The 26,285-nt window shown below is 45.1% G+C and overlaps 1 protein-coding gene across 1 annotated transcript; it reads left to right on the top strand.

Annotated features, from left to right (window-relative positions):
• Window positions 1-15,826: 15,826 nt before the first annotated feature.
• Window positions 15,827-20,482, top strand: BHLHE41 (basic helix-loop-helix family member e41). The gene is made up of 5 exons (XM_059935501.1): window positions 15,827-16,239; window positions 16,375-16,438; window positions 16,780-16,887; window positions 17,217-17,328; window positions 17,792-20,482. The coding sequence occupies exons 1-5, from the start codon at window positions 16,178-16,180 to the stop codon at window positions 18,895-18,897; spliced, it is 1,452 nt and encodes a 483-aa protein (XP_059791484.1). The 5' UTR covers window positions 15,827-16,177; the 3' UTR covers window positions 18,898-20,482.
• The last annotated feature ends 5,803 nt before the right edge of the window (window positions 20,483-26,285 follow it).

The raw sequence follows: 26,285 nt of genomic DNA, 5'->3' as shown, positions 1-26,285 counted from the left end.
TCTGAGGAGGTTTCAAAAATCCAAATGATGGAAAGCCAGCTATGTGAAGATCTGGGGAAGAAAGTTATAGGCAAAGGAATAGCTGGTACAAAAGCCCTAAGAAAGAATCCGCTTGTTATGTAGACAAGATGGAAGTGTAGATGGCTAGAGCATGGTGAACAAGTGGAAAGAATGACAGCAGATGAGATCAGATTGACAGGAAGCAGATCTTGTAGGGTCTTATAGGCTACTGTATTTGTTTCCTATTGTTGCTGTATGTAACAAATCGTCAGAAATTTAGCAGCTCAAATAATGCAAACTTATCTTACAGTCCTGTAATTTAGAAGACTGACATGGTTCTCACTGGGTTAAAATCAAGGGGTTCTCAGGGCGGCATTCCTTTTGGGAGGCTCTAGAGAAGAAGCCATGCCCTCACCTTTTCCAGCTTCCAGAGGCTGCCCATATTCCTTGGTTCTTGCCCCCCTTCCTCCATCTTCAAAGCCAGCAGTGTTGCATCTCCCTGATCATTCTGTAGTTACATCTCCCTTTGACTCTCTTCTACCGCCTTTTCCCACTTTTAAGGACCCTTGTGATTACGCTGGGACCACCTGGATTATCTCCCCATCTCAAGGTCCTTAATTTAGTTACATCTGCAAAGTTCTTTTTGCTGTGTAAGGAAATATTTATTCACAGGTTCCAAGGATTAGGACATGGACATCTTTGGGGGCCCATGATTCTGCCTACCACAGACACAGAAAGAAATCTGGACTTTATTCTAATTGTAATAAATAGCCACTGGATAGATCTTAAGCAAAAGAGTGACATGAGCTGGGTTATATTTTTAAGAGTTAATTCTCCATAGTGTGTATAAAGTTAGATAAGGGAAAAAGTGGAGCAAGAAGATCAAATGAGAGTCTCTTCCTAGTCCCAAGGGGAGAGAGTGCAACTGACGAGGCTGACAGCACTGAAGATGGTGAAGACGGTCCACATTCAGGAAATATTTTGGTACAGAAAAAACAGAACTTGTTGTTGGATTGGATACAGAAAGGAAAGAAAGTGAAGGGCCAAGGATGTGTCTTAAATTTGGGGCTCAATCAACTAGTGTACTGTAGAGTCACTGACTGAGAATTGTGAAGAATAGAGGAAGAGTGGTTGGATTTGGGGCAGAAGGTGGACATTAAGATGTCTCCGGCTGAGATAGTCAAGTTTAAGATAACTAGTTTAAGATATCCAAGGGGAGTCATCAAGTAGGCAGCTGGATTTATGAGTCTGGAGCTTGCAGTTGAAAATGGAGTTAGAAACATAAATCTGGAAGTCATCAACATAAAGACGATATTAAAGCCATGAGCCTAGCTGAGATCATCCAGAGAGAAAAAGTAGGTAGAGAAGAGGGCAAGAGCATATCCTGGGCAGGCCTTGCTCATATTTATAGCCCTAGCACTTAGTCCTGGCACAGAGCGGCCCCTCAATAGATTGCTGATGAACACAAGACTAATTCTGGGCTAGCCATTATTAGAAATTAGGTTATATAAACATAACTCAATAAATCATATTAAGAATGAAAGTAACACCACTGTAAAGCAATTATACACCAATAAACATGTTAAAAAAATAAATAAAAATTTAAAAAATTTTTTAAAAAGGGAAAACAAAGAATGAAAGTAATAAATACTCAAAACTCATCACTTCCTAATTGTTTTACTACATTTTACTATTCTCTATGCTCTTGAGATTAATTACGTCTATTGTAGCTTCCCAACCGTGCGTTCAGTGATGTTGCATTGGTAGCTTGAAATTGCTAGTGGTGGGAATGTGTATGCCGTGGAAATTGGCAAGGGCTACAAATTAGGGCTTGGGTTATTATTTTGTCAATTGTTAGACTCAAGAAAGTGAAGGAGAAAATGTTAATCATGCAGATTGAACCTAAAATTGTGTCATGTCTATAGTCATCAGCTTGTGACTAGCACAAAAATTTCAGGAAATATTTTTCCAGAATGTGAAAATTATCTGGTTTAGTAAAGAAGTTGCTCATATCACTGATATGAGTGAGTGAGGTTCTAACAAATGTCTTCATTGTTTCACTTTCACCTTACTCATGAACATAATGACATAACATTTACATAGCAACTCATAACAAATAAAAAATCAACGAACATTCATGTAGGCATTACACTTGTGAATTAATTGCAACCATAGGTTGGCAAGGGATAAAGAGTTTGGCAAAAATCAATAAAAGCATTCAGTGAGAATCAATTGGCTACTTGGAGTTTAAAGGAGTAGTCTGCTTCATATCCTTCATAACAGTAAAATGTACAATAAACTATACGCATACACACAAACATTTTGTATGCACACATTTTCCCTAGAGAACCAGTTAATCGTTTACCAACATACCACTGCTTACATACAAACCCAATAGGCATATGGTATTGTTTGCAGTATTAAAATTATTATATTACTATCTATTTATGGGAAGTGACTAAAATATTCATAGCAAATTCATGATTAAAATGTTGATAAGTTATGTCATTTGAGTTCCAGTAAAATTAAAATGGATCTGTCAAACATCATAAAACCTAGAGATTGAGGGCTATATCTTCTGTTTATTTGCCTGAATTTGTGCTTGATAATTGATATTTTTTCTTTCCTACACAGAGGTCTTAGACACCTTAGAAAAAAACAGGCTAAGAAACTTACTTGGTCGAGAAACAGATGTAGAGAACAAACGTATGGACACCAGGGGGGAAAGTAGGTGGGGTGGGGTGGTGGTGGTGGGATGAACTGGGAGATTGGGATTGACATGTATACACACCAACATGTATAAAATGGATAACTAATAAGAACCTGCTGTATAAAAAATAAAATAAAATAAAACAAAATTCAAATAAAAAAAAAAGAAACTTACTTGTCTTTCTTAAAAGACTTATCTGCTGATCAACTATTTGGACCTGATTAAAGCATCTACACTTTCACTAGGCAATACAATACCCACTAACCACATGTGGCAATTTAAACTCAAATTTCGATTTGTTAAAATGAAATAAAATTGAAAAATCAGTGCCTTAGTTAAACTAACCACATTTCAAAAGCTCAATAGCCACATGAGGCCAGGGGCCACCATACAGGACAGCACAGGTTATAGAACATTTCCGTCGTCACAAGAAGTTCTACTGAACAGCACCGATGTAGAAGATGCTTTCCACATAGATGCTCTACATTATTAACTGAGTGATCCAATTTTACCCTATTTTTTTAAGCTGAAAAAGTTAAAAGAAGTCAAGAATTTAATTTTCAGGAGAAAAGAAACCACCAGTAATTGCATATTTGGATATATTTAGATATTAAGTAAACAAGGTAGGGACATACTTCTTGGGCATCTCCTATGTGTTAGACATAATATTAGTCACGCTCACAATAGGTATATAATATCTCCACTTGTAAACAGTGAGGACGCTGGGGTTTGCAGAAGTTCGATGCGTTGCCTTTCACGGTCAGGCAAACAAGGGGTGGCAAAGTTTAACCTTCTGCCCAGAGTTTCAGACTCCAAAGCCCATGTTCCTTCTGGCACCATGAACCTCTCTTCTCTAAACAAAAGTCATGGATGGTGAATAGAAATGTTCCATTTTCCTCTGGATACTGGGGAGGCCACTGTGCAGAGAGGCTGTAAAACAAGAGACTGTGGAACCCTGGCTCTGCCATTTACTAGCTGTGTGACGTGGGCAAATTGCCGCATCATGTGCCTCAGTTTCCCCCTTTTCTGAATGGCATCATCACAGTTCCCATCTCAAAGGACCATTGAGCAATTAAATGAATTAATATTTGTAAAACACTGAAACAGAGCACGGCACCAAATAACTGCTACAAAAGTGCTTGCTAATATTCTTAGGGTAGATGGCATAAAAAAGAAATCAGTCACTGTATCTTCCATGGCCGGATAACAAAACTTGAAACTGAATTTAGGCATGTCATTCGTTTAAGACCTGAACAAGACTTTAATTTATGACAAAGCATGGGCTGACAGCATCTCCCCACATTCGTGCACAAATATGGAGCTGTGTGACCTCTCAGAAGAGCACTCTGAAAAGTACGATTCAAAAATCATAAGGTTGTGGCCGGTATTGCCTATTTTCAACCAGCACATGAAATAAAACTACGTCTCATTAATGGAAAATCACAGAGACAGGTCTGGCCCTCTATTTTATTGTTATTCACCTATTAGTAAAGGAAAGGATAATTGAAAGCAATAGGTTTACCTCTTGAACTTAAAATACGTTACTTAATCTATCAATTATTTTCAAACCATACTCTATGATACCCATAATTTTAACCAGGCAGCTAAAAGAGGACAATAATAGCTACCATTTACTGCTCACCTACCATGCTGTAGGGGTTCTGAATGCATTGTCACCAGCCTGTACAAAAGCCAGGCAGAGGTAGGCATTGGTACCCCTGTGCTACATTTGAGAAAACCGATGCATTAATAACTTGCCCAAGGTCAGCTAGTCAGGGGAAAACAACATTTGAACGCAGGTCTCCTTGGTCTTAAAGCCAGAGCCCACATCACTCTGCCACGGTAAGCAGGAATATGAAATAATATGAAACAGGAGAGAAATATGTGATGTGTCTATTTCATTACTCTCAGTATGTCTGAGGCAGAATTTCTAAAATATTAAAACACCACAGATCCCAGAAAAATCATTAGTATTACTATCCAAAATCACAGTAGGCTCAGAAGTTTATGGGCTGGATCACCAAGGACAATGCAGGACTGTTGAGCAGGTGTGAACTCAGGCCCAGGCCTGCTGACGGCTCGCCATCCCCGGGCTGGGTTTGATGGGCGTAGTCTTTATTTTGCAACCTCGTGACCAGGAAAATCCATGCTGTCTGTCTGAATACATAATTAGGGAAATGGGACCTCTGTGTTTCTGCAAGTGTGAGCGCCAGGAGTAAATGCAAAGTTGGTTTGGGGATGTGAGGGTGGAAGTGGTCCTGCCCCTATTTCCAGACTCTCGGGAGCATGACTGACCGCCCCGGGGAGAATCCTCCTGCATCAGCAGCATCTTATGCCGACCGGGGTCCTGCCTCCCGCGACTTGCTCCAGCTCTCTTTTGTCTGCACTGACCCTTCACTTCTTGTCTCCTCTGTGCCTACCAGTTTGGCATTCTGATGTGTTTGCTTCACTGGCTCCCCACCCTCCCACTTTGTTCCACAGTCTGAGGCTTGACTCCTTCATCCTGGCCCGGCGATTGTCTCTTTCTGCACTCCTGGTAACGGAGCTCCCTGGCACTGCCCCAGGACGCCATCCGTGATCCACTCAGCCCAGCAGACCTGTAAACACAGCCTGCCATGCCAAACTTTGCACCCCCTCCCCACTTCTGGCCTCGCAGAGCCATGCCCTGGGTGTCACTTCACCAGCCCACGGTCTCTAGAGCACCTGTGGAATTCAGCTGGGCTAGTTCCAGCCCCTGAAGTCTCTGCCTTGCCCATGCACACTGTGAACGGAAGTAAAATTCTGTGAGTCAGAAACGCCAACTTACCAAGACTTGTAGGGAGCACACTGGCAGAGTTTACTGCCTTCTGGGCACAGAACATGTCCATCCTGGCACAGTGACAACAGCCATTCCAGAGGCACGGGCCCTACACCCCAGCAGAACTGCCCACCGCTGCACTAAAGACCCTGCCAGGCTCCTGGGGTTCCCACTATATCAGGAGCACCTTTCAATCCTCTGTGCTACCTACTTCCTGATCTTCACATGCCTGGTGAGGCCAAGAAAGAAATATGCAGCACCCTAAGTGCAGTGAGGGTGCCCCAGCCCAATAGAGTTGCACCAGTATGGGAAGTCCCAGCAGGAGGATGGGAGGGTAGGAGCCAAGACGACATTCTCCACCTCCTGCACCTATGAGGACCCTTCAGATGCTATGTGGCTGGGTTATGACTTGTCCTTCAAGCCTTTTACTGGAACAAGGCTTCAGTTCAGGTGACACCTGAAGGATGAGTAGGAGGAAGAGAGTTGAAGGGAGTTGGGGACGTGGGAAAAAGCATTCCAATCAGTTGGGAAGTCGGGACAACTTAGTGAAGGACCTGAAAGTTCAGGGTACATTAAAAAAAGAAAAATTGAAAGGAAGTAGAGTATAGAAAAGAGGCAGAGAAATGAGAGAGGACACAGAGGATGTATAGAGGCAAGTCATACAGTGTCTCTCAGGCGACTCAGAGTTTTTATTTTTATTTTAACCTGATGGAAATGGGAAACAAATGGTTTTGATGAAGGGAATGACATAGACAGAAAGACTGCTCCGGTCACAGTGTTGAATTGAATTAGGTGTCGTGGAGGGAGAAGGCATGCCTACACAGTGGATGTGGGGGTGAGATGTCTGTTGTCAACTCTACCCCAGATCCACTGCCTTCTCCATGGGCTCTCATCACAGGTGGGAAGTTGGGAATGACATTTTGCACTCTCCCTTGCCCATAGGGGAGTTTAGATGATGCCAGTGAGAGACCCTTGTGCAAGAGGTGGAAAGTGGAAGAGACACACCATGTTTCTCCAGCGGTGTCAGCGGCTGTGTGCAGATGTGAGGTTCACACTGGCTTCCAGGCAAGCTCCTGCAACTCAGCCTCTTCAGCAAGACAGGCAGCTGAGCTCAATGGCATTCAGGTTACCCTAAAATATCTGGCTGTCAAGATTTCCTTAAAGTTAGTAGCTGGTTTTCCCAACCTTGATTGCCTTAGCTTATGTATCCAAAGGTTACGAATGCTTCTAATCCCCTCTGTTAAATCCCTCCCACTTGAAATATCTAGAATGGTTTCTGTTTTCCTTACTAAACCCCAACTGTTCAAGGGTTAAAGGAGGTTAAGAAGTTCTCGCAGTATTGGGGGTGAGAAATTATGGGGGCTTGCTCTAGGGTATAGGCAGTGAGGATGGAAAAAATAGGATGGATTTAATGTACATTTAAGAAGTGGCATCTAGGGCTTCCCTGGTGGTGCAGTGGTTGAGAATCTGCCTGCCAATGCAGGGGACACGGGTTCGAGCCCTGGTCTGGGAAGATCCCACATGCCACGGAGCAACTAGGCCCGTGAGCCACAACTACTGAACCTGCACGTCTGGAGCCTGTGCTCCGCAACAAGAGAGGCCGCGACAGTGAGAGGCCCGCGCACCGTGATGAAGAGAGGCCCCCACTTGCCGCAACTAGAGAAAGCCCTCGCACAGAAACGAAGACCCAACACAGCCAAAAATGAATGAATGAATGAATGAATTAAAAAAAAAAAAAAGAAGTGGCATCTACAGGACATTGTTATTAATTGGATGGGGGGAATAAGGGAGATGAAGGGGTCAAAAATGACCACCAAGTTTTTGGCTTTAAGGTCAAGCCATCTTGCTAAATTTGCCATACATTCCACGTAGCTGGAAGGGGTGTGGACATCAGGCTGCCCCGAGTGGCCAGCCCTACCAGGGCTCCTTTCCAGATTGAAGCACTGAGGCCAAAGAAGAAGTAAGGAGGTCAACAGTATGATGGTGAAGAAGATGTGCCCTTTGGCTGGATGTAAAAATCTGTACCCTGGATGCTAAGGGCCATTGTAATGGCTTATCATCTTTTTCAAAACTGCTCCAACCTGTTCTAGAGCAGAGGAAGTCAGTTAAGCCAAGTTCTGTCCAAATCACCCCCTAAAAGGAGGCTGCTAGGGAAATGACCAGGCAGCTGGGGTCAGGGTGAGGGCTGAGTGACTGGGATGGAGCAGGAGCTTCTTACAGGAGACGACAGAGGATGCGGAACACCAAGAAGGCAAACCAGTTTAAAAGCCACAAAGGCAAAGTTTAGATTCAAATACCAAAGAGAGAAAGTTCAAACACTAAGCTATGAGAAGAGAAGATCACAGTATATGTCATGGGAGATGGCAGAATCAGAGACAGAGCAGATCAAGAGCATATAAAGTTGTATATGCTTGGAGGGGGTGGGTAAGGGGGCGTTCCCACCAACATCAGGAAGTCAGGGCAAATTGGGGGAGGGTAATGATGGTCTCGACAGCTTATGGGAGTGGGGCAGATAGTGTTTTCCTTGCCCATCTTTCCATTCAGGGATGTTCTGATTACAGGAGGACAAGGCTTATCCATAGACTGAGGTCACTGACTACACCTTCTGGAATGATTTCTAAAGTGCATTGTTGAGAAGCATAGCTGTAAGTGATTCTCAAATGCACCAAAGAGGAGGTATCTGAGTACTGCCTTTGGAATATGTGAAGGCTTTAGGATAACTACTCCACTTCCTCAGTGATCGCCCTTCTTTAAGAAATTATGATCCATTAGATCCTAAGGTTGTTGAAGACAAGGTTCCATATTGAATCCCTAATGCCCCTCACAGTGTACAATAAATATCAGTTTAACAGATGAAGATAGAATAGCAGATTCCAAGACATTGGGCAGCTTTATCCAGTGGGCTAACCACAACCTTTATCCATGTGTCTATCTGTGGGGAAATACACCCAGAATTCCCACTCAAATGTCAGGAACACCACTCCACAACTAGAATGGGATCAAGAACGGCCCCTCTCACCACTTTCTTCATTTCTCAGCAAGTCCTCGAAACAGCCTCTGGTGATGGCTCCCAAAGCCTGGAGAAGAGGCTTTACCAAGGGAGGTGAAAGTCTTGGCTGGGGGATCCCCTTGGGGGCTGAAGGGAGAAGTTGGCTGTTAGAACCCTAGACTCCTGCCGGTGACAACCCCAGGAGCACACCTCAGGCCTCGGTTCCCTATTGCCTGGCTTTGCTACTTAGTACACAGCCAAGATGAGTTATCTAAAGTCTCTAAACCTGAGTTTGTCTATCTATAAAGTGGAGCTAGTGGTGCCTCATTCAAAGAATGGAGAGAACTAACTAATGTTTGTAAGACACCTGCCTTAATACCTGTCCACTAAAATGTTCCAAAGCTGCATTCTCTTCCAGAATTCGCCTCCCAATTCCAGCCTTAGAGACTGGCTCTGCTGCTCCCATTCTACTGTACTCACATACCTCTTCTCTCCTCCCTCATTTGCTCCAGAACCCAACACAGTCACAAAGCTCTTCTCCTAATCTCCTGACCCCAAAGCCACTGTATCCTATATCAACGTGTCTCCAAGTAGATGAAGAGCAAAATCCAACTTCCTTCAGGTGGGAACTATCAGAAGGTGCATTTTTGCTGGAAGTTGCTCTCTTCAATTCAAATGCCGGGTGCAGAAGGCATAGCTAGAGGACAAATGCCACTACACTAAAAGGAAGACAATCATTTCCCAGAAAACACGCAGCTGCAATTTGCATTCTACTGGAAGTAGAGCAAAGCCTTTTAAATTCCCTCCCTAAGCAGATTTCTGCAATTATTAGAACTTAAAAATACAGATGTTAAAGACCATGGCTTAAGGAGTTAGTTAAATATGCGCAATTGCAGATGGAAAGACTGAAAATTTTCTGAAATTGGTATTAAATACCCTCATACAATAAAGGAACACTGCCAACACATATGGCATAGTGGAGAAAAAACGACCCACTGAAGAAAAAAAAAAGAGAACCCGAACAAGTTATTTCCTTTAGTTGGACCACCACAGAGATGGCTAGTGCCAACCCAATATCCATTCTCTGCTCCCTCTTTACTAAAGAACTCCCTACATTATTGGAGGAGCCTTAAATAAAAAACTGTATTTCTAGTCCCTTGTGATAGGATTGGACAAAGCAGAAGTCATTGGGTAGAGCTTATAAGAAAAGCTCTTTAAAGGAGACTTGCTCAGCTGGTAGACACCCTTTTATCCTTCCCTGCAGGAGCTCCAGCAGCCATCTTATGACTATGAGGCAATCTTGAGGATGGATGGAAGCTGGTGTAGAATGGAGCATAAGTCTGGGATAGTGATGGCACTATTACTACTTCACATCACCCCTGGACTCCTTTCCTCTAGACTTCTTTTATGGGACCAAAAAAGAAATTCCTAATTTGTTTAAGCTGCTGTCATTTTGGCTCAAATGCAGTTCTTAACTGATACTCACACCTAGCGTAGGTTTCCATTAGTTTCCTTGTGAATGAGGATTATAAGTTAATATCAGGAACATAATACTTTTTTGGTAATTATATATGAATTCTTGTTTTAATTTAACTATTGAATAAAATTTATACCAATAGTTCTAAGTGTAGGTTAAATCTAGTTTTTTGTTGCCTTTATAAAGTGCCAGTCTCTATTACAGATAGCTCTCTGCACTGGGTGGAAACCATCTGAAAATGGATTCAAGGACCATGTCCCTAACAGGCAGGTGAGGTAAGTGGCTGTTTAGCATATCTTATTCCTATTTGTGTTTCACACAATAACGCAAACATGTATCTCTCTGAAGCATTTCTAAGGATTTTCATCAGCAGTGACAAAGGAAACACAGGAATTAAAAGGCCCCCTCTTCATGCAGCCTCTCTTGTTTCCACTATACAGCTAGGCCAGGAGAACCCAGAAAAAGGCAGGGATCACTTTGTGGAAATCCTTATGGATTTGTCATCTGCTCCTCACTCTACTTTTCCAGTCTCATTCTGGATCAACCTCAATCAGTATGAGAAGCACCTGGGCATGGGAGGGACCAGGCAAATACTTACGAAGAGAAGAGCCAGGGAGATCCCCCTACAGTGGTCTTAGACTTGGCTCTCCCCTAGCTGTCTTTTGTATGTAAGAACTCCAGGAACACTGAGCATATGTTAAATTCGGGACCACATGCATGAGTGTTTATGATAATCACAAAACTACAGATAATTTCAGCAGTAATAAAATTCATTTCCTATACTTAATATTACCTGCTCTGTGATGCTATGCAAAGACTAATAAGTGTATAAACTTCTTGAGCAATGTTACATAAACATAAAATGTGATTCATGTGTATGTTTACAACCACAAAAACACATTAATTGATAGTCTACAGAAAGACTGAAGTTCTTTTACAAATTAAACAGGGCGCTTCCCTGGTGGCACAGTGGTTAACGATCCACCTACCAATGCAGGGGACACGGGTTTGAGCCCAGGTCCGGGAAGATCCCACATGCTGCGGAGCAACTAAGCCCGTGCGCCACAACTACTGAGCCTGCGCTCTAGAGCCCACGAGCCACAACTACTGAAGCCCGCGCGCCTAGAGCCTGTGCTCCGCAGCAAGAGAAGCCACCACAATGAGAAGCCCGCGCACCACAACGAAGAGTAGCCCCCGCTCGCCGTAACTAGAGAAAGCCCATGTGCAGGAACAAAGACCCGGACACAACTCAGCCAGGAAGGAAGGAAGGAAGGGAGGAAGGGAGGAAGGGAGGGAGGGAGGGAGGGAGGAAGGAAGGAAGGGAAAGAAAGAAAAAGAAAGGGATTATAAATAGGGATACTTGTGCTAATTTGCTGAGGATGCAACTAGAAAACCCAGCTTTCTATTCTGGGATTTTAAATCTGGTGCCTTTAGCAAATAGCATTATCAATGGTTTAAAGTCATATTTGGCTTCTGGTGAATAGCAGTGGGGTTTCTCTTCTCCTAAGATCCTCCTGTGAGGCGATGTACCTTCCTCCAGCGGTGTGCCTGAAGACACTAACCTTTCCCCCCTGAGAGCAGTGTGCACGCCCAAAGGAGGGATTCCGAGGGGCTTCACACATCCCTGATCTATCATCCCACTCCGGTCCCCGCCCCCCATGGTCCCCACCTTGATTTTAGCATCAACCCTAAACTTTTTCTTTTAGATTTTCTTACACTGATTGATGATGTTTTCGATGTAAAATAATGTAGAATGACTAAATTCTTGTCCACTACCCAAAACAGAGGTGATTAAGAAAGGCATCTGCACACCTGATGGTACATCTTTGCAACAGTAAAGGCAGGAGGCTCCACACCCCTGGGCAGATCCAGGGCCTTTAAAGCCATTAGAGATGCACAGGTAGTTTGTCCCAAACACCCTAGTCACCTCTCCAGGAGAGTGGCAAGGCTTGTAGAACCCTAAAAAGGCAGAAAACCTCTTCTCCATGGAAACGTTAATGCTCCCAGGAAAGTTCGCTTTCTGTAGGAAATTCAAGACTTTGCAAGCAAACATGATAAGACCTTGCAAAGTCACAAGGTGACTAGAATGAGTGTCGGGCTTAGAATACTTAGGCAGGGGTGAGGAGAGAGGGGTGGGACCTGGGGTGTTTCCTTTAATTAGAGTCTCTATAGGTAGTGATTTCCCTACTTAACCAAAAAAAAGCAATGGAAGCAGCTCCCCCCCCCCCTCACCCTTAAAAGGAGAAAGATGGGTATCTTTAATTGAAATCAAAGCATCACAGAATTCTTTAATTATAGGCTCAAAGGGGTTTTGAACTCATCTTGCAGCTCCTTGGCTTTCAGCAGGACGGTATTAAACCTTCCTGAAAAGATAAGACTCAACCTATTTTTAAACATACCCAAAGAGGACATTCTAGTCTTCTGTTCCTTTGTTAGACAGGGGAGTTTTTTTCCCTTCCTAACCTCACCACAGGTGAACTTTCCTATTACTAACCTGAGCCTTCACATTAGAGTTTGGCTTAGTTTGCTCAGTGGAAATGAACTGCTGGTCATCATTAGCCTTCTTCTAAACTGTACTTCCATCTGTCCATATGTATGAAATTATAACAATTAATCAAGATATTTGGGTTTAAATCAATACATTTGGAGCTAGATGCCAATGGAATTACTGACAAAACACTGCCACCCTTCTTTTTTTCACACCTTTTTCTTTCTCTACCATGAGCTCCAATACATTTGAACACACATACACACTACAACAAATGTGCACAGTCACACTGGTAAATTAAAAAACACCCCTGAAACAGCTAGTTAACATTTAGATCTTGGGCCTCACTATTCACATCAGGCGGTAATAGTGAAGGGCACAGACACTGGAGCCTACTGTCTGTGCTTAAATCCTGGGTCTGGGACCATGGGCATATTTTGTAATCTCCCTATGTGTCTATTTTCTCATCTGAGGAATGGAGACAATAATAGTATCTACCTTATAAGATTGTGGAAAGGATTCATGAGTTACTATATTAAAAGCCCTTAGAATGGTGTCTGGACTCTAATCTTAAATGCTATATATTTGTTAGCTATTGTTACATCTTCCTTGCAGCAAAGGGACATTCAGAGCCTCGATGTTCCAGAAGGCAAAAGTCTGAGAAAGAAAAGAGTAGGACTCAAGTTTAAGGGGAGTGAATAGCAAGAAGAGTGATCAAGGTGAGAAATTTAAAAAGACAAAAAGCAAGTAAGAGAACAAAAGCTACAGGGAAAGAGTAAAAGCAGACATTTAATGGGGGAAAAGGTAGAAAGAGAAAAATATAAGGTGAAAAAAAAGAAAAGTAAAAGGGAAACAAGAATAAAAAGGTGGGCATGAAAAAGGGAAGAAGAAGAAAAGAAGGACTGAGAATAACAAAGGAGACCAAACATTAGAAAAGACTCCACTTACAGCTTGAGCTGAGTATCAGAAAAAGAAAGGAGTGAAAGAGAAAACAGAAATGTTGGAACAGAAGAGATGGGGAGAGGGGAGATAAGAGTGGTAACAGGAAAGGCTTCATTTGCAGCAAGGCCTCTTTGCCTTTGAATTAGGGGAAGCTTACATCCAAAATTAACACCTCTGATCTTCTAGACTTCCTTCCCAATTTCTCCTATTGCCTTCGAGTCTGCCCCAGACTTGCCCCCTAAGGTTTGCCCTGATGAGCCGTCTGACTTCTGTCTGGTCCGCTCTACCGACAGAGCCAAGATGCAGTGATCTAGTCTTCACTTCATTTTCACTAAATACTCCAGCCATACTTATATTTATTTACACCCTCTTCCTTCTCCAAACCGTCAGAAACCTATAAGGGGAGCTGGTATTTCATTTTTAAAAATTATTCACCGTGACGACATCCCTCCCCCCCGCCTCCTCTGCTTTTTTTGGGGGGAGGGGGTGTCAATTTAGAACGAGAGGACAAAACGATACAGTGCTGCAGGGGTATGCCGCTTTTAGGACTACAAATTGTCCTCCCTACCAAAGGGAATTAATCACACAATCACTTGAAAACAAGAGAGAGGCTGGCTCTAGGTATAAAGTAGAATTAGGATTTTTTAAAAAATACTTTTTCTTTTAAGTATTATCATTATTAAATTGCCTACTTGGTGCAAATAAGCCTCCCTCTTGGAGAAAGTCGAGAGACCTTAAAGGGCCCTCTAAGCAGATGAAGTGGACGGACCGCGAGCGTCTCCTCACGCGGGGGTGAGCTTGGGCCGCCGCCGCCGCCGCCGCCGGAGTCACGAAGCCAGACGCGGCGCGTCTCCGCCCAGGACTCGGGAGACTAAAGCAGCGCGGCCGCGACCGCGGCCCCGGCGGCTCCTGGAGGCTGGGAAGAGACGCTACTCCTGCAGACACGTGACCTCCTCCCAGCCGCCGCTTCCCGCGACCCAGATCCGTCCCCGGAACCCGCGCTCGGCGGGGCGGGCCGTGGGACACGTAGCGACGGCCCCAGTCCCTGCTGCGCCCCGGTGCGCGTGCATTCGGCGTAGTTCTCCCCTTGGTTCACGCGCCACTGGCAATAAAGAATGTTTCGGGGATCACCCGGGAGAATGCAGGAAGGAAAGACATTTGGTTTGCCGTCTATCTACCTGTATATAGAGAGATTAATATCTATTCTCTCCATCCCCGCCCTGGCAGACCCGAGCGGCGGCAGCGGGACCGGAGACCCGGGAGTCCCGCAGGACGCGCTTTCCCCGCGGCCTCCAAGGCCCCTTGCCGTCCGCTGTTCCAAGCGGCAGGGGCAGTGCGCAACTGCGGGCACCTCCCGGTAACTCTCACTAGCAGTGAGTCATGCTCCCGGGGTGGCTCTGGGGAAAGGTAGCCCGGCTGGTGCCGGCCTGTGCTTTCCCCGCGCCCGGGCGCCGCGGCTGCAGGGCGAGCGCGCGCGCGCACGGGTTCCCCGCGCAGTGATGTGGCAGCAGCTGCAGGTCGGATCACGTTGCTGGCCCTGTGCTGGTACCCGTTTGAGACAAGATTAAGGAGGGAGGCTTTGGAGGTGCCAGCGGTAGTAAACGTGGGCTCTGCACACTCCCGGAGTCGCTTATCACACGAGGGGGGAGGGGGCGGGGAAGGCACGCAGCGCCACCCGAGGCGCGGCGGAGTTTAGCCAGCGAATGATAATGCTGCATCGCTTTCCGCGGTAGCCCCTCTCGTGCCACCCCATGCTCTCCCCCTCCCTCCTTGCCGCGTTCCTCGGGGAGCGCCTGAGGCCCCAAACGTCGTCATCTGCGGCTGTGATTAGTGGCACCGCAATTCCGACTGCTGCGGGAAGTTTGGGTGGCCCAGGGACACTGTGTGGCCGAAAGACACTTGGATTGCGACATTCTGACCCACTGGCTACATATTCGTTTATTTTAAATCCTTCAGGGAGCGGATTTCAAGTTGTCCCCTTTCGGGGCAACCTCCAATCAGGGCTAAGGGGTCCCCGCCGGCCACCGATCGGTGAGCAAACAAGTCTCCAAATTGTCCTTTGGGACTGAAGTTGACCCACCGCGAATTCTCTTTCTCTTTCCTTTTTCTGGTCCAAACCAATAGCACAGTCGGTGGAAAAGCAAAAAGCCACGTTCACGTTCCCGAACCGCAATGACGGACGGATCGAGGGAGTCGCACTTCCGAGCCGAGGAAGCCCTGGCTGCCCTGCACCCCCCGGCGCCCCCCTCCCCACACACACTCCCCCAGCGGACAGCCCCGCCCTCGGGAAGATGAATAGCTTGGCTGAAGTTGTTTTTCCTTTCCGGTGGCCCTGATCAGGTGTCCCCGCCCCCTCCCGCCGTTTGCCCTCCCTCGCAGCTTTCTCCAGACGCCCCCTCCCGGCCCGGCCCCTCCTCCCCCGCCCCCCTCCGGGCTGGACCGCGGATGGTACGTTCCGCACGTGAGCTGGGTGCTGGTCTGGCCGGCGACGCGCGTGCCCTGTGGCCAAACACTGCCCGGAGTGAGAGCAAACTACCAGCGCAGTGGGGCCGGCGCGAGTGTGCGTGCGTGTGTGTGCGTGTGTGTGCGAGAGAGCGAGCACGGTGGGAGGAGGGGACCAACCGCTTCACACTTTCAACGCTGCACTGAAGAGGGAGAGAGAGAGAGAGACTGGAGACGTACAGATCCCCCCAAGATCTCCCAAAGCTACCGTCCCACAGATTATAGGACAGAACCCCAAAAATCGAAACAGAGGAAACGGACAGCGGTGGAACATGGACGAAGGAATTCCTCATTTGCAAGAGAGACAGTTACTGGAACATAGAGATTTTATAGGGTAAGGTGCACGCACCCTTGCGAATATCTGTCTAGGCTTCAGTTTGATTTTTTTCTTCTCCAGAAAGTGGTATGGAGCGGGCGAGGGCAGAGCCCCTCCCCGAATGGATGCCTGATGCTGATTTCTGTTTTGCAGACTGGATTATCCCTCTTTGTATATGTGTAAACCCAAAAGGAGCATGAAGCGAGACGATAGCAAGGTAAGTGTAAGTTTCTGATGTTCCCCATAACCTGCCTGGACAGTTAATTAGGGCCATTGATTTCACAGCGAAGCTCTGCCCGCAAATATATTCCAGCCCCTGAGCTTCCCCGACTGTGAATTTTAAGTGGTTTGCGGGATACTCTCAAGGGGAGATTAAACATCATACCTGAATTTAAATTGCATTTCAGAACAGTCCAGAGGAAAGAGTTGTCTTGGGCATAGTTTCTCACATAGTGTTTTGTTTTTTTTTTTTTGGTGGTGGGGCGGCGGTATTGTAATATCCAGTAAATGAATGTTTAGCTTATTGTTTTCTCTCTTCCATGACTCTCATATATTAAGGATACCTACAAATTACCGCACAGATTAATAGAAAAGAAAAGAAGAGACCGAATTAATGAATGCATCGCTCAGCTGAAAGACTTACTGCCTGAACATCTAAAGTTGACAGTAAGATGCAGATTTTTATTCTTTGCCGCTCTCCAAGGGCGTGTTAATAGCCTGGTACTTACTACTCCCAGAGATATAAGAATAAATGTAAATATCAGATTCCTTACAACCTGTGCTATAGGGTAGAGTTTCCTGCAAACTCAAGAGTAGGTGTTCACAACTGAAGGCAAGAAATCATTTATAACCTGTATTGTGGAAAGCTCAAGAAGTATAGGAATAGTACTTCTTTCAAAGTGTTTGCTTAAGTTGCTGTGCTGACTGGAGAGCCAGTGAAGCCAAATGTGTGTTTTTAAGTCACCAAGTGCCCCCTTCTTTTTTTTGCACTGCAGACTCTGGGGCACCTGGAGAAAGCGGTGGTCTTGGAATTAACTTTGAAACACTTAAAAGCTTTAACAGCCTTAACAGAGCAGCAGCATCAGAAGATAATTGCTTTACAGAATGGTAAGTCAGTTGAGGGAGGCCGGCCCACCCCGAGGAAGCCGGGCAGCCCACAGAGGAGCAGTGTTAGGACTCTTCCCCCAGCCCCACCTCCTTCCTGGGGCCCACGGGCTCACTTTCATTTGTTAAATTGCTTACACTTTCCCTTCACTGGAAAGTGCCCATTTCCCGAAGCATCCTAAAGGCTTTCAGCCGAACTCAGAGGAGTCAGATTTGTATTTAAAGTGGCGGCTGCGCCGTCTCCACTTCGGTTTTTCAGCGGGGAGTAGAGCGCCTCCCCCCCTCCCCACTCCTCCCACCTCTGGGCAACCGGTGGCTTATATCACTCGAATACGGAGGAAAAACCGAGATCACTTTAGTCAATGCAGGGCCCACGTGATAAGCAGATGTTTTAACGTCGGTATTTTTCTTCTTGCCTCCATTCCTCTGTTTCCCACCCCCGCCCCTCACCCCTTCCTCATCCTAGGGGAGCGATCTCTGAAATCGCCCATTCAGTCCGACTTGGATGCGTTCCATTCGGGATTTCAAACATGCGCCAAAGAAGTCTTGCAATACCTCGCCCGGTTTGAGAGCTGGACGCCCAGGGAGCCGCGGTGTGTCCAGCTGATCAACCACTTGCACGCCGTGGCCACTCAGTTCTTGCCCACCCCCCAGCTGTTGACTCAACAGGTTCCTCTGAGCAAAGGCACCGGCGTGCCCTCGGCCGCCGCCCCCGCCGGGTCCGGGGCCGCCCCCTGCCTGGAGCGCGCCGGGCAGAAGCTGGAGCCCCTCGCCCACTGCGTGCCGGTCATCCAGCGGACTCAGCCCAGCGCCGAGCTCGCCGCCGAGAACGACACGGACACCGACAGCGGCTACGGCGGCGAGGCCGAGGCCCGGCCGGACCGCGAGAAGGGCAAAGGCGCGGGGGCGAGCCGCGTCACCATCAAGCAGGAGCCTCCCGGGGAGGACTCGCCGGCGCCCAAGAGGATGAAGCTGGATTCCCGCAGCGGCGGCGGCCTGGGGGGCGGCGCGGCGGCGGCGGCGGCCGCGCTCCTGGGGCCCGACCCGGCCGCCCCGGCCGCGCTGCTGAGACCCGACGCTGCCCTGCTCAGCTCGCTGGTGGCGTTCGGCGGAGGCGGCGGCGCGCCCTTCGCGCAGCCTGCGGCCGCCGCGGCCCCCTTCTGCCTGCCCTTCTACTTCCTCTCGCCTTCGGCGGCCGCCGCCTACGTGCAGCCCTTCCTGGACAAGAGCGGCCTGGAGAAGTACCTGTACCCGGCGGCGGCCGCCGCCCCGTTCCCACTGCTGTACCCCGGCATCCCCGCCCCGGCCGCCGCCGCCGCCGCCGCCGCTGCCGCCGCCGCCGCCGCCGCCTTCCCCTGCCTGTCCTCCGTGTTGTCGCCCCCTCCCGAGAAGGCGGCAGCCGCCGCCGCCGCCGCGACCCTCCTGCCGCACGAGGTGGCGCCCCCTGGGGCGCTGCACCCCCCACCCCCGCACGGCCGCACCCACCTGCCCTTCGCCGGCCGCTGCGAGCCGGGGAACCCGGAGAGCTCCGCTCAGGAAGATCCCTCGCAGGCAGGAAAGGAAACCCCCTGAATCCTTGCTCCCCTTAGAAGGGACCCGGGTTCACGCGGAATCATAATAAAACACCCTTAACGTTTTCAAGGGAGGAAATGTAAGAGATGCACGACGGGCTTAAAAGAAAACAAAACAAAACAAGCAAAAAAAACCACAGGTGTTTTGTGTACGTTTGGAGTTCCTGTTTTGCTCATCCCTCACCGCCCACCAACCTCCACACACTAACATCCCTTTCTTCTCCCACCAGTTGTAAAAGAACCTCATAGGTATTCTTTTTTCTTTAAAGAGCTCACCATAGTAAGTTTTGCCTTCTTTTAGGCCACGTTCCATTGTCTTTTAAAATATAAAATATAGAACCGAATTCTCGAGGAAGTGAGAAGGGTCTGCTCTGCGAGTGAGCTCGCTGAACCAGGGTAAGGGAAAGGTGGCGGCGGAGCTGACGTGGAACCGCAGGTAGCGGCTGTCTGCCTGCGTCTCAAAGCTGTCCTGCTTGCTTTAGGAAGATTTCCACAACTAGAAGGAGGACCTTTTAGAATTCAACTTAGTCTTCACTATTTTATAATGTTCAGCTTTTCAAAAGGCGTATATTTTTCAAAGAGGAAGAGGTGAGGATGCAGTCGCTCACTTTGCAGCCTATTCTGAAGTGGTTTGAATGGTGTCTCTTAGTAACTTGCGCTTGTTTAAAGAGATGCGGAGTTGGGCCAACGTCAGAACTAAGTCAGGGAAGGAGATGGATGAGGAAGGCCAGAGTCATTCTCAGTACATTTGCTAGCACTTTATTGAGAAATTGACCATGAATGAATTAACTCATCTTAATTTCATATATATATATATGAAATTGAGTGCATCTATTTTCACCCTGTCATTATTTAATCCATCATGTTTCTAAGTTTGTATCATCTTGGTGTTAAAAAACAAAAAAAAAGAATGTGCACTGAACTTTAAAGAAAAAAAAAGAAAAGAAAACAAGTCCGAACTGATTTATCCTGTATTCTGTTAATTCACAAGAGTGGAGGAGGAAAGCATTAAACTGGTCCGTTTGGGTTGGAAATGCTGTAAAGATGTGGAATGAAGCCCTGTGAGGCCTTCCTATCTCCAAGTCTATGTATTTTCTGGAGACCAAACCAGATACCAGATAATCACAAAGAAAGCTTTTTTAATAAGGCTTAAACCAAGACCTTGTCTAGATATTTTTAGTTTGTTGCCAAGGTAGCACTGTGAGAAATCTCACTTGAATGTTATGTAAGGGGTGAGACACAACAGTCTGACTATGAGTGAAGAAAATATCTGGGTCTTTTAGTCAGTTTGGTGCATTTGCTGCTGCTGTTGCTACTGTTTGCCTCAAACGCTGTGTTTAAACAACGTTAAACTCTTAGCCTACAAGGTGGCTCTTATGTACATAGTTGTTAATAACATCCAATTAATGATGTCTGACATGCTATTTTTGTAGGGAGAAAATATGTGCTAATGATATTTTGAGTTAAAATATCTTTGGGGGAGGATTTGCTGAAAAGTTGCACTTTTGTTACAATGCTTATGCTTGGTACAAGCTTATGCTGTCTTAAATTATTAAAAAAAATAAATAAACACTGTCTGCAAGAAACCAGCTGGTTTAGAAAAGTTTAGTATGTGAAGATAAACTAGAAATTATCTTTATATTCTAGTATTTTCAGCACTCCACAAATTCTATTACCTAAAATAAATATTGCCACGCTATTTTGTGATTTTAAAATTCTTACTAAGGAATAAAAACTTTAATATACGTATGCTATGAGATTGTCTAATAATTAAAAAGACATAATGGATGCTTGGATAGTTTTAAGATAATCTATGAATATAGGGATAAAAGTCATTTAGGTTCTCAGATACACAACTTTATTTGTCACTGGCTTGATATCACACATTTGTAATCTCTTGCAAGCCTCCAGGCTCTGGCTGTGTCTACTTGCTTGTTCCCAATGTATCTACATGAAAAGTGCAAAAGGAAAACCTACCAGTCACTTCCATGGTGTACGTTAGACCCAGTTTGCTAATGTTTTTATGACTGACGGATGTTTTGCTTTTCATCTTTGACACCAGGTAGCCTCTGTTGTGTGGTCTGGTGCTTCTCTTTCACTGGATCCCGTATAAATATTCTATCACTTAGGGGTGGTTAATTTCTCGGTATATTTTAGCTTCTTAACCTTTATAAAATAATTCTCTTGTGGGACTTTATCATGGAATTCAAGGAACAGAAATAATTATTTCTAGACTTCTCTCAAGTTTATAATCAAATGTGTGATTTGATACCAACTGTGCAAAAGATTGTCAGTATTTAGTTTCAATAATGTTCTTCACAAACCCCTTGATTTTTGAAAGGTGTTGAAATAATAGTCAAAATTTATGAGATGTAGAAAAAGTGCTCCCTCTGCTGACTTCATGGCAACCAAACTGCAAGTCATAGAAAGTGGAGCCGGAAGGAACCTCGGAGATCAGCTGTCCAGCCCCTGCCTTTTAAATATGAGAGAAATGAAGCCCAGAGATATCAGATATCTTCCCAAGGCCACAAAGCTACCTGGAGCCAGCACTAGAGGCCAGATCTGTTGTATCCCCCAGTCAGTGACCTACTTCCCGCTGCAGCATCTTGAACCAAATAAACCGAATTTGGGCAGCATTCATGAAACATCATGAATAAATCACAGGAAAAGGAAATAAAAATTAACATTACAAAACCATGTAGGATTTTGAGCATGGTAAGTTATTGAACTTTAAAAAAATATTCTGTCCGAACCAGAATAATGGAAAAAAGTAGCATTTTAAATATTTTGAGTTACATGTTAATGTCATATTGTAATCATGTGTTTCATAGCCAAAAAAGATGCAAAGTAAGTCAGAGGATAATAAAATGTTTTAGCATTTGTATAATTTTGGTATAATAAAACAAAAAACCTTAGGGTTGGACCAGATTTTATAGATTAGTTGTTTAGTCCAAATGCCTCTATACTAGCATGGTAATAGGATAAAGTTAGTGAGGATAGAACTGCAAAATAATATTGTCTATATTGCATCTGAAAAATGTTATTTTGGTCATAGATTTATTTTAATGAACCAAAAGACTGGAGTCATTATAATTTGCTAAGGAGGATTCTATACCTACAGCGGTCAAGTTTAGCCTAAACCCTTTGTATTATATGTGATTTTTCAATATACGACAAATATGAATCTTGAGTCAATAATGTTTTACACATATAGTATTATACGAATTAATTTTACACACACATATCTCTTAGCAAAGTTTATATTGAACTGATAAACATCCTTTCCTCCCGCAAAGAGCTAAGGCCACTTTTAAGGCACTAGAAACTACATTTTAATAGCTCTTTAAAATATGACTGGAGTTTTAGTTCCTATCATTGTGAAAACTATTTTTCATTTAGTTCTCTGTTACTAGCCATACAGGCCATAAATTTTGTTATTGCCCATTACTTGAGATTTGTTCAAAAGTATGTCAAAGAAGCCTCAGGCTGTTCCTGTCTATGTCACAGGTCGATTCTGAACCTCTCCACAGGAGGCGATTGCCATTTGAAGTTCTGGGAAGACAAGGCTGGGCAGAGTCGGGGCTTTTACTTTAGACAGTAATGAACAGAGCCCTCGTGAACGAGTTAAGCCCATTATAACGCTAAAAGCTGGCTGTACTGTTGTGATCATAGTATTTTATTTCAGAGAGCAATCTGATGTTTTTCATTAAACAAAAATTCTTAATCTATTGGACACTCAGATCAACATATTTAGGCCCACCCATTGCTCTAACTGTGCTGTTTTAAATAAGTTCAAAATGAATATACAGTGCATGCCTAAGTCCAATGTAAGTTCCAGTTTTTCATAGAATTTAATAGGGGATTGACATGGAAAATTATCACATATTTTCTGTGATTAAGATGGGATTTATACTAAAAAACATGTGCAGCATGTACTTTTAAAAACTGCTCCAGGGACCTCCATGGTGGCACAGTGGTTAAAAATCCTCCTGCCAATGCAGGGGACACGGGTTCGAGCCCTGGTCCGGGAAGATCCCACATGCCTCGGAGCCACTAAGCCCGTGTGCCACAACTACTGAGCCCGCATGCCACAACTACTGAAGCCCACGTGCCTAGAGCCCGTGCTCCGCAACAAGAGAAGCCACCACAGTGAGAAGCCTGCGCGCCACAACGAAGAGTAGCCCCTGCCCGCCGCAACTAGAGAAAGCCCGTTCGCAGCAACAGAGACCCAACACAGCCAAAAAATAAAAATAAAATAAAATGAATAAAAATAAAAATGCTCCAGGAAGAGTCGGACACTTGTTTTAAATTGGGTTTCTTGCACTTGTTCAGTGATTCTATATTCAAAACTCCAAACAAATGTAAAACTAAACCTTTTAAAAAGTTGATGTTTTAAAATCCTGAATTCAGTGATGCCCAATTTATGTGGCTTCAGGGAATATGTGCCCCCATGAAACAATGGTTGAGAAAACGGAAGCTTCTATGTTCAGGTGCCAACATTGTTTACCTTTATTACTTATTTATTTTTAGTGAAAAGCTTAGTAAAATATGTTACACATGTCTTAGAAAAAAAATACCCTACTGAGAAAGTTAACCTTTCTCAGTAATTCAGGGTCATGATTATAAACATCACTTTTGCACTACACACGTCATCTGGGAGTACTGGCACCTGCACAGAATTCTTTTTGAGTTCGTATACCTGCTTTTTATAGGTTTTTCAGTCTCTTTACTCAGGGTCAGGCTGCCAGCTATCACTTCTTGATGTGTCAGAGCGCCTGCCTAAGTCTTATCTAATTTGCTACTTCTGACTTACTGTGGGCTGGGAAACCATTTAACCAAAACCACACCCATTTGAAATGCGTCCAAAATTAGAGTAAATAGGTTTTAACAGAGTACCTGAGGGGCACTTCTCTAAATTGTGTGAGCTTGTAGAGGCAGTGACATGTTGATCCCGCCAACTTCTTTTCTCCATTTAACTTTCACATTCTCAGCAAGGTTCCATATCAGAACACTTATGCAAAAGCCTTCAGACACTTTATATATTTTTAATCATTTTTATTACACAAAAAAATGGTTTTATACTACAGTAACTTCAAAATAAGGAAATTCCCGTGCCAGAAGCAAATTTTTTGATTTGATGAGCACTTCTTTCTCTGATGATGATGGGAACAGGGGACCAAGAGCCTTCAGTGAAAACTGGTACTGCATTTTGATTCATGGATGACCCTGGACCCTGCTTCTGGTGTGATATCTCTGCCTCTGGGTTTTGGACATCTTGGGTGGCAGGTCCAGCTAAAGCATTCTGGGGAACTGGCAGGGAGGACGTGTAGGCCCTGACGCTGCCTCTGAATTTAGACGCAGCCATTGGCGATCCTCTGGTGAGAGGTTTCAGACTCCCTGTGGATTGCAACACATTCCTTTCTCCTTGAGCCTACAGTTTGAAGAAATAGTGGGTATGGGGATTCAGGCATTTGTTTCGCTCCTACTATATGTGAGGTGCTGTGTAAGTGCTGGCTAATCAAAGATTAACAATCTCTGAGGATCTCAAAGTCTATTGGGGGTGGCAGACCCACACTAAAATAAATTACAATGAAACATAGTATGTGCTACGCAGGGGTGATTACAATACTTGGGGGTGAAGGTTGCTAACTTCATCTGGGTGGGTCAGAGAAGACCTTGAGAAGTAGCTGGGGTTTACAGAAGGAACAGGAGAGTGAGTCCATCTCCAAAGGGAAGGCTCTGGCACACTCTGGCCCTGTGCTAAGCGCCAGGACAGTTTAACTGGCTATACTCGACTTGAGGTCTGAGCAAGTACTTCCTAACTTCTCAGTCTCTTTATAACTTGACTGCCGTACTGACTCTCACCATCATCTCCTCCTGAGGATCTGCACCATAAGGTGGGATTGAGGGGTCATGATATTTCCTACTGCAAAGAATAGCATTCATAGCCTGATAATATCTAATGAAGTAGCGGGGGGAAAAACAGTACCTCACAAGCAGCTCTGTCTCACCTCATCCATCTGTCTTACAAAAAAAAAAAAACACTAAGGGTGACTTCCTCTCCTTAAGTAGGGGCATGATGATTCATGTTCTCCACTCAGTACCCAAAGGGGAAATGAGAGAGAGGAGCCCTAGAGGGAAACAAAGAATCCTAAAGCCTGTTTTTTGAAACCTCTGGGAGGAAGCTGAAGCAGGCAACTAGTCCAAGGTTACATAGCTCAGGAAGTAGCAGAACCAAGATTGGAACAAGATTTTTTGGTTTTTGAGTCCACTGTGCTTTACCCACAGTGTAGTAGTTAGGAAGGTGATAGGCTGTTTTCTCATGAAACGAGTAAAGCTAGTCCATTCGCCGTCTTAAGAGGCAGAGTATACGTTTTTGGTGGACAAGGAAAGATTATCACGGTAATAGCTTTTCCAAATTATGGCATACAGCATGCAAAATTTACGATGGAGAAATTCTGGAAAAACAATTTTTGACATCCACAGAAAGAGCCAAACAATTTTGTTGTCTACTCAATTTGGAGACATCCAGAAATGTGTCCTCCTTGGTTTGGAAGTCCCCACATGATCTGGTGAGCTTTCCATCTCTGCCTCTACCCCTCCGTACCTAGTGGGTCTATTGAACTCTAAAGGTTCTCCACGAAAGAAGGGATCAAAGCAAGCCATGAATCTGGACAGAGGGAATCTTTAGAATTGAGGAAGTAGGAAAGAGGGCGATCTGCTACAGTTTTTATATGGGGTATTTTTAGGGTGTTGTAAACTTCAGCTACGGTTTCAATTTGAAGTCTTTTACATATGTGTTTGCTCATGTGTATACATAGAATATCAAATGCCTCACAGCAGACACACTGAGTATCCGCCACATAACTCGGTAATAAACTTCGCTTTCATATACGGTTTTACAGGTTCAGCAGTGTTTCAAAAACCAGTTTTGACAGGGGGACTTCACCCTGGATCCAATTCCTGAAGACCTCAGTTACTTAATCAGAAAATTCCCTCTGATAGGACATTTTAAAGATACCAGCGTCTCTTTCTGTGACACCTTAAGCAGGGTTTGGTTTTCGAGTATATATTGCGTTAACAGGGCTTATCTGCATCGCTATAACGTAGCTGTGTGATCCGCACGTGACCGAACAGGTGAAGAAACCTGACTATATGCCCACACCCTGCAGAGCTCTGCAGACACAAGTGGGCGCGATAAAGGATCTAGTTCTGAGCTCTGTGTTTGAAGCGTACTCATTTAAAAACTGGAAAACCTTTACTCCACACCCTCTCCAGCATTTATTGTTTCTAGATTTTTTGATGATGGCCATTCTGACCGGTGTGAGATGATATCTCATTGTAGTTTTGATTTGCATTTCTCTAATGATTAATGATGTTGAGCATTCT

Source organism: Balaenoptera ricei, chromosome 10 (genome assembly GCF_028023285.1).
Source record: "Balaenoptera ricei isolate mBalRic1 chromosome 10, mBalRic1.hap2, whole genome shotgun sequence".
In the NCBI taxonomy this organism is placed as follows: domain Eukaryota; kingdom Metazoa; phylum Chordata; class Mammalia; order Artiodactyla; family Balaenopteridae; genus Balaenoptera; species Balaenoptera ricei.
Note: the sequence above shows the minus strand (reverse complement) of the source record. Positions and strands in the feature narration are given on the sequence as shown.

Excerpts from the sequence above, each read along its gene's own strand:
- BHLHE41 (XM_059935501.1), top strand. The coding sequence starts at position 16,178 with ATGGACGAAGGAATTCCTCATTTGCAAGAGAGACAGTTACTGGAACAT. Across the intron at positions 16,240-16,374 it reads GAACATAGAGATTTTATAGG|ACTGGATTATCCCTCTTTGT; the intron begins GTAAGGTGCACG and ends TCTGTTTTGCAG. Across the intron at positions 17,329-17,791 it reads GATAATTGCTTTACAGAATG|GGGAGCGATCTCTGAAATCG; the intron begins GTAAGTCAGTTG and ends TCCTCATCCTAG.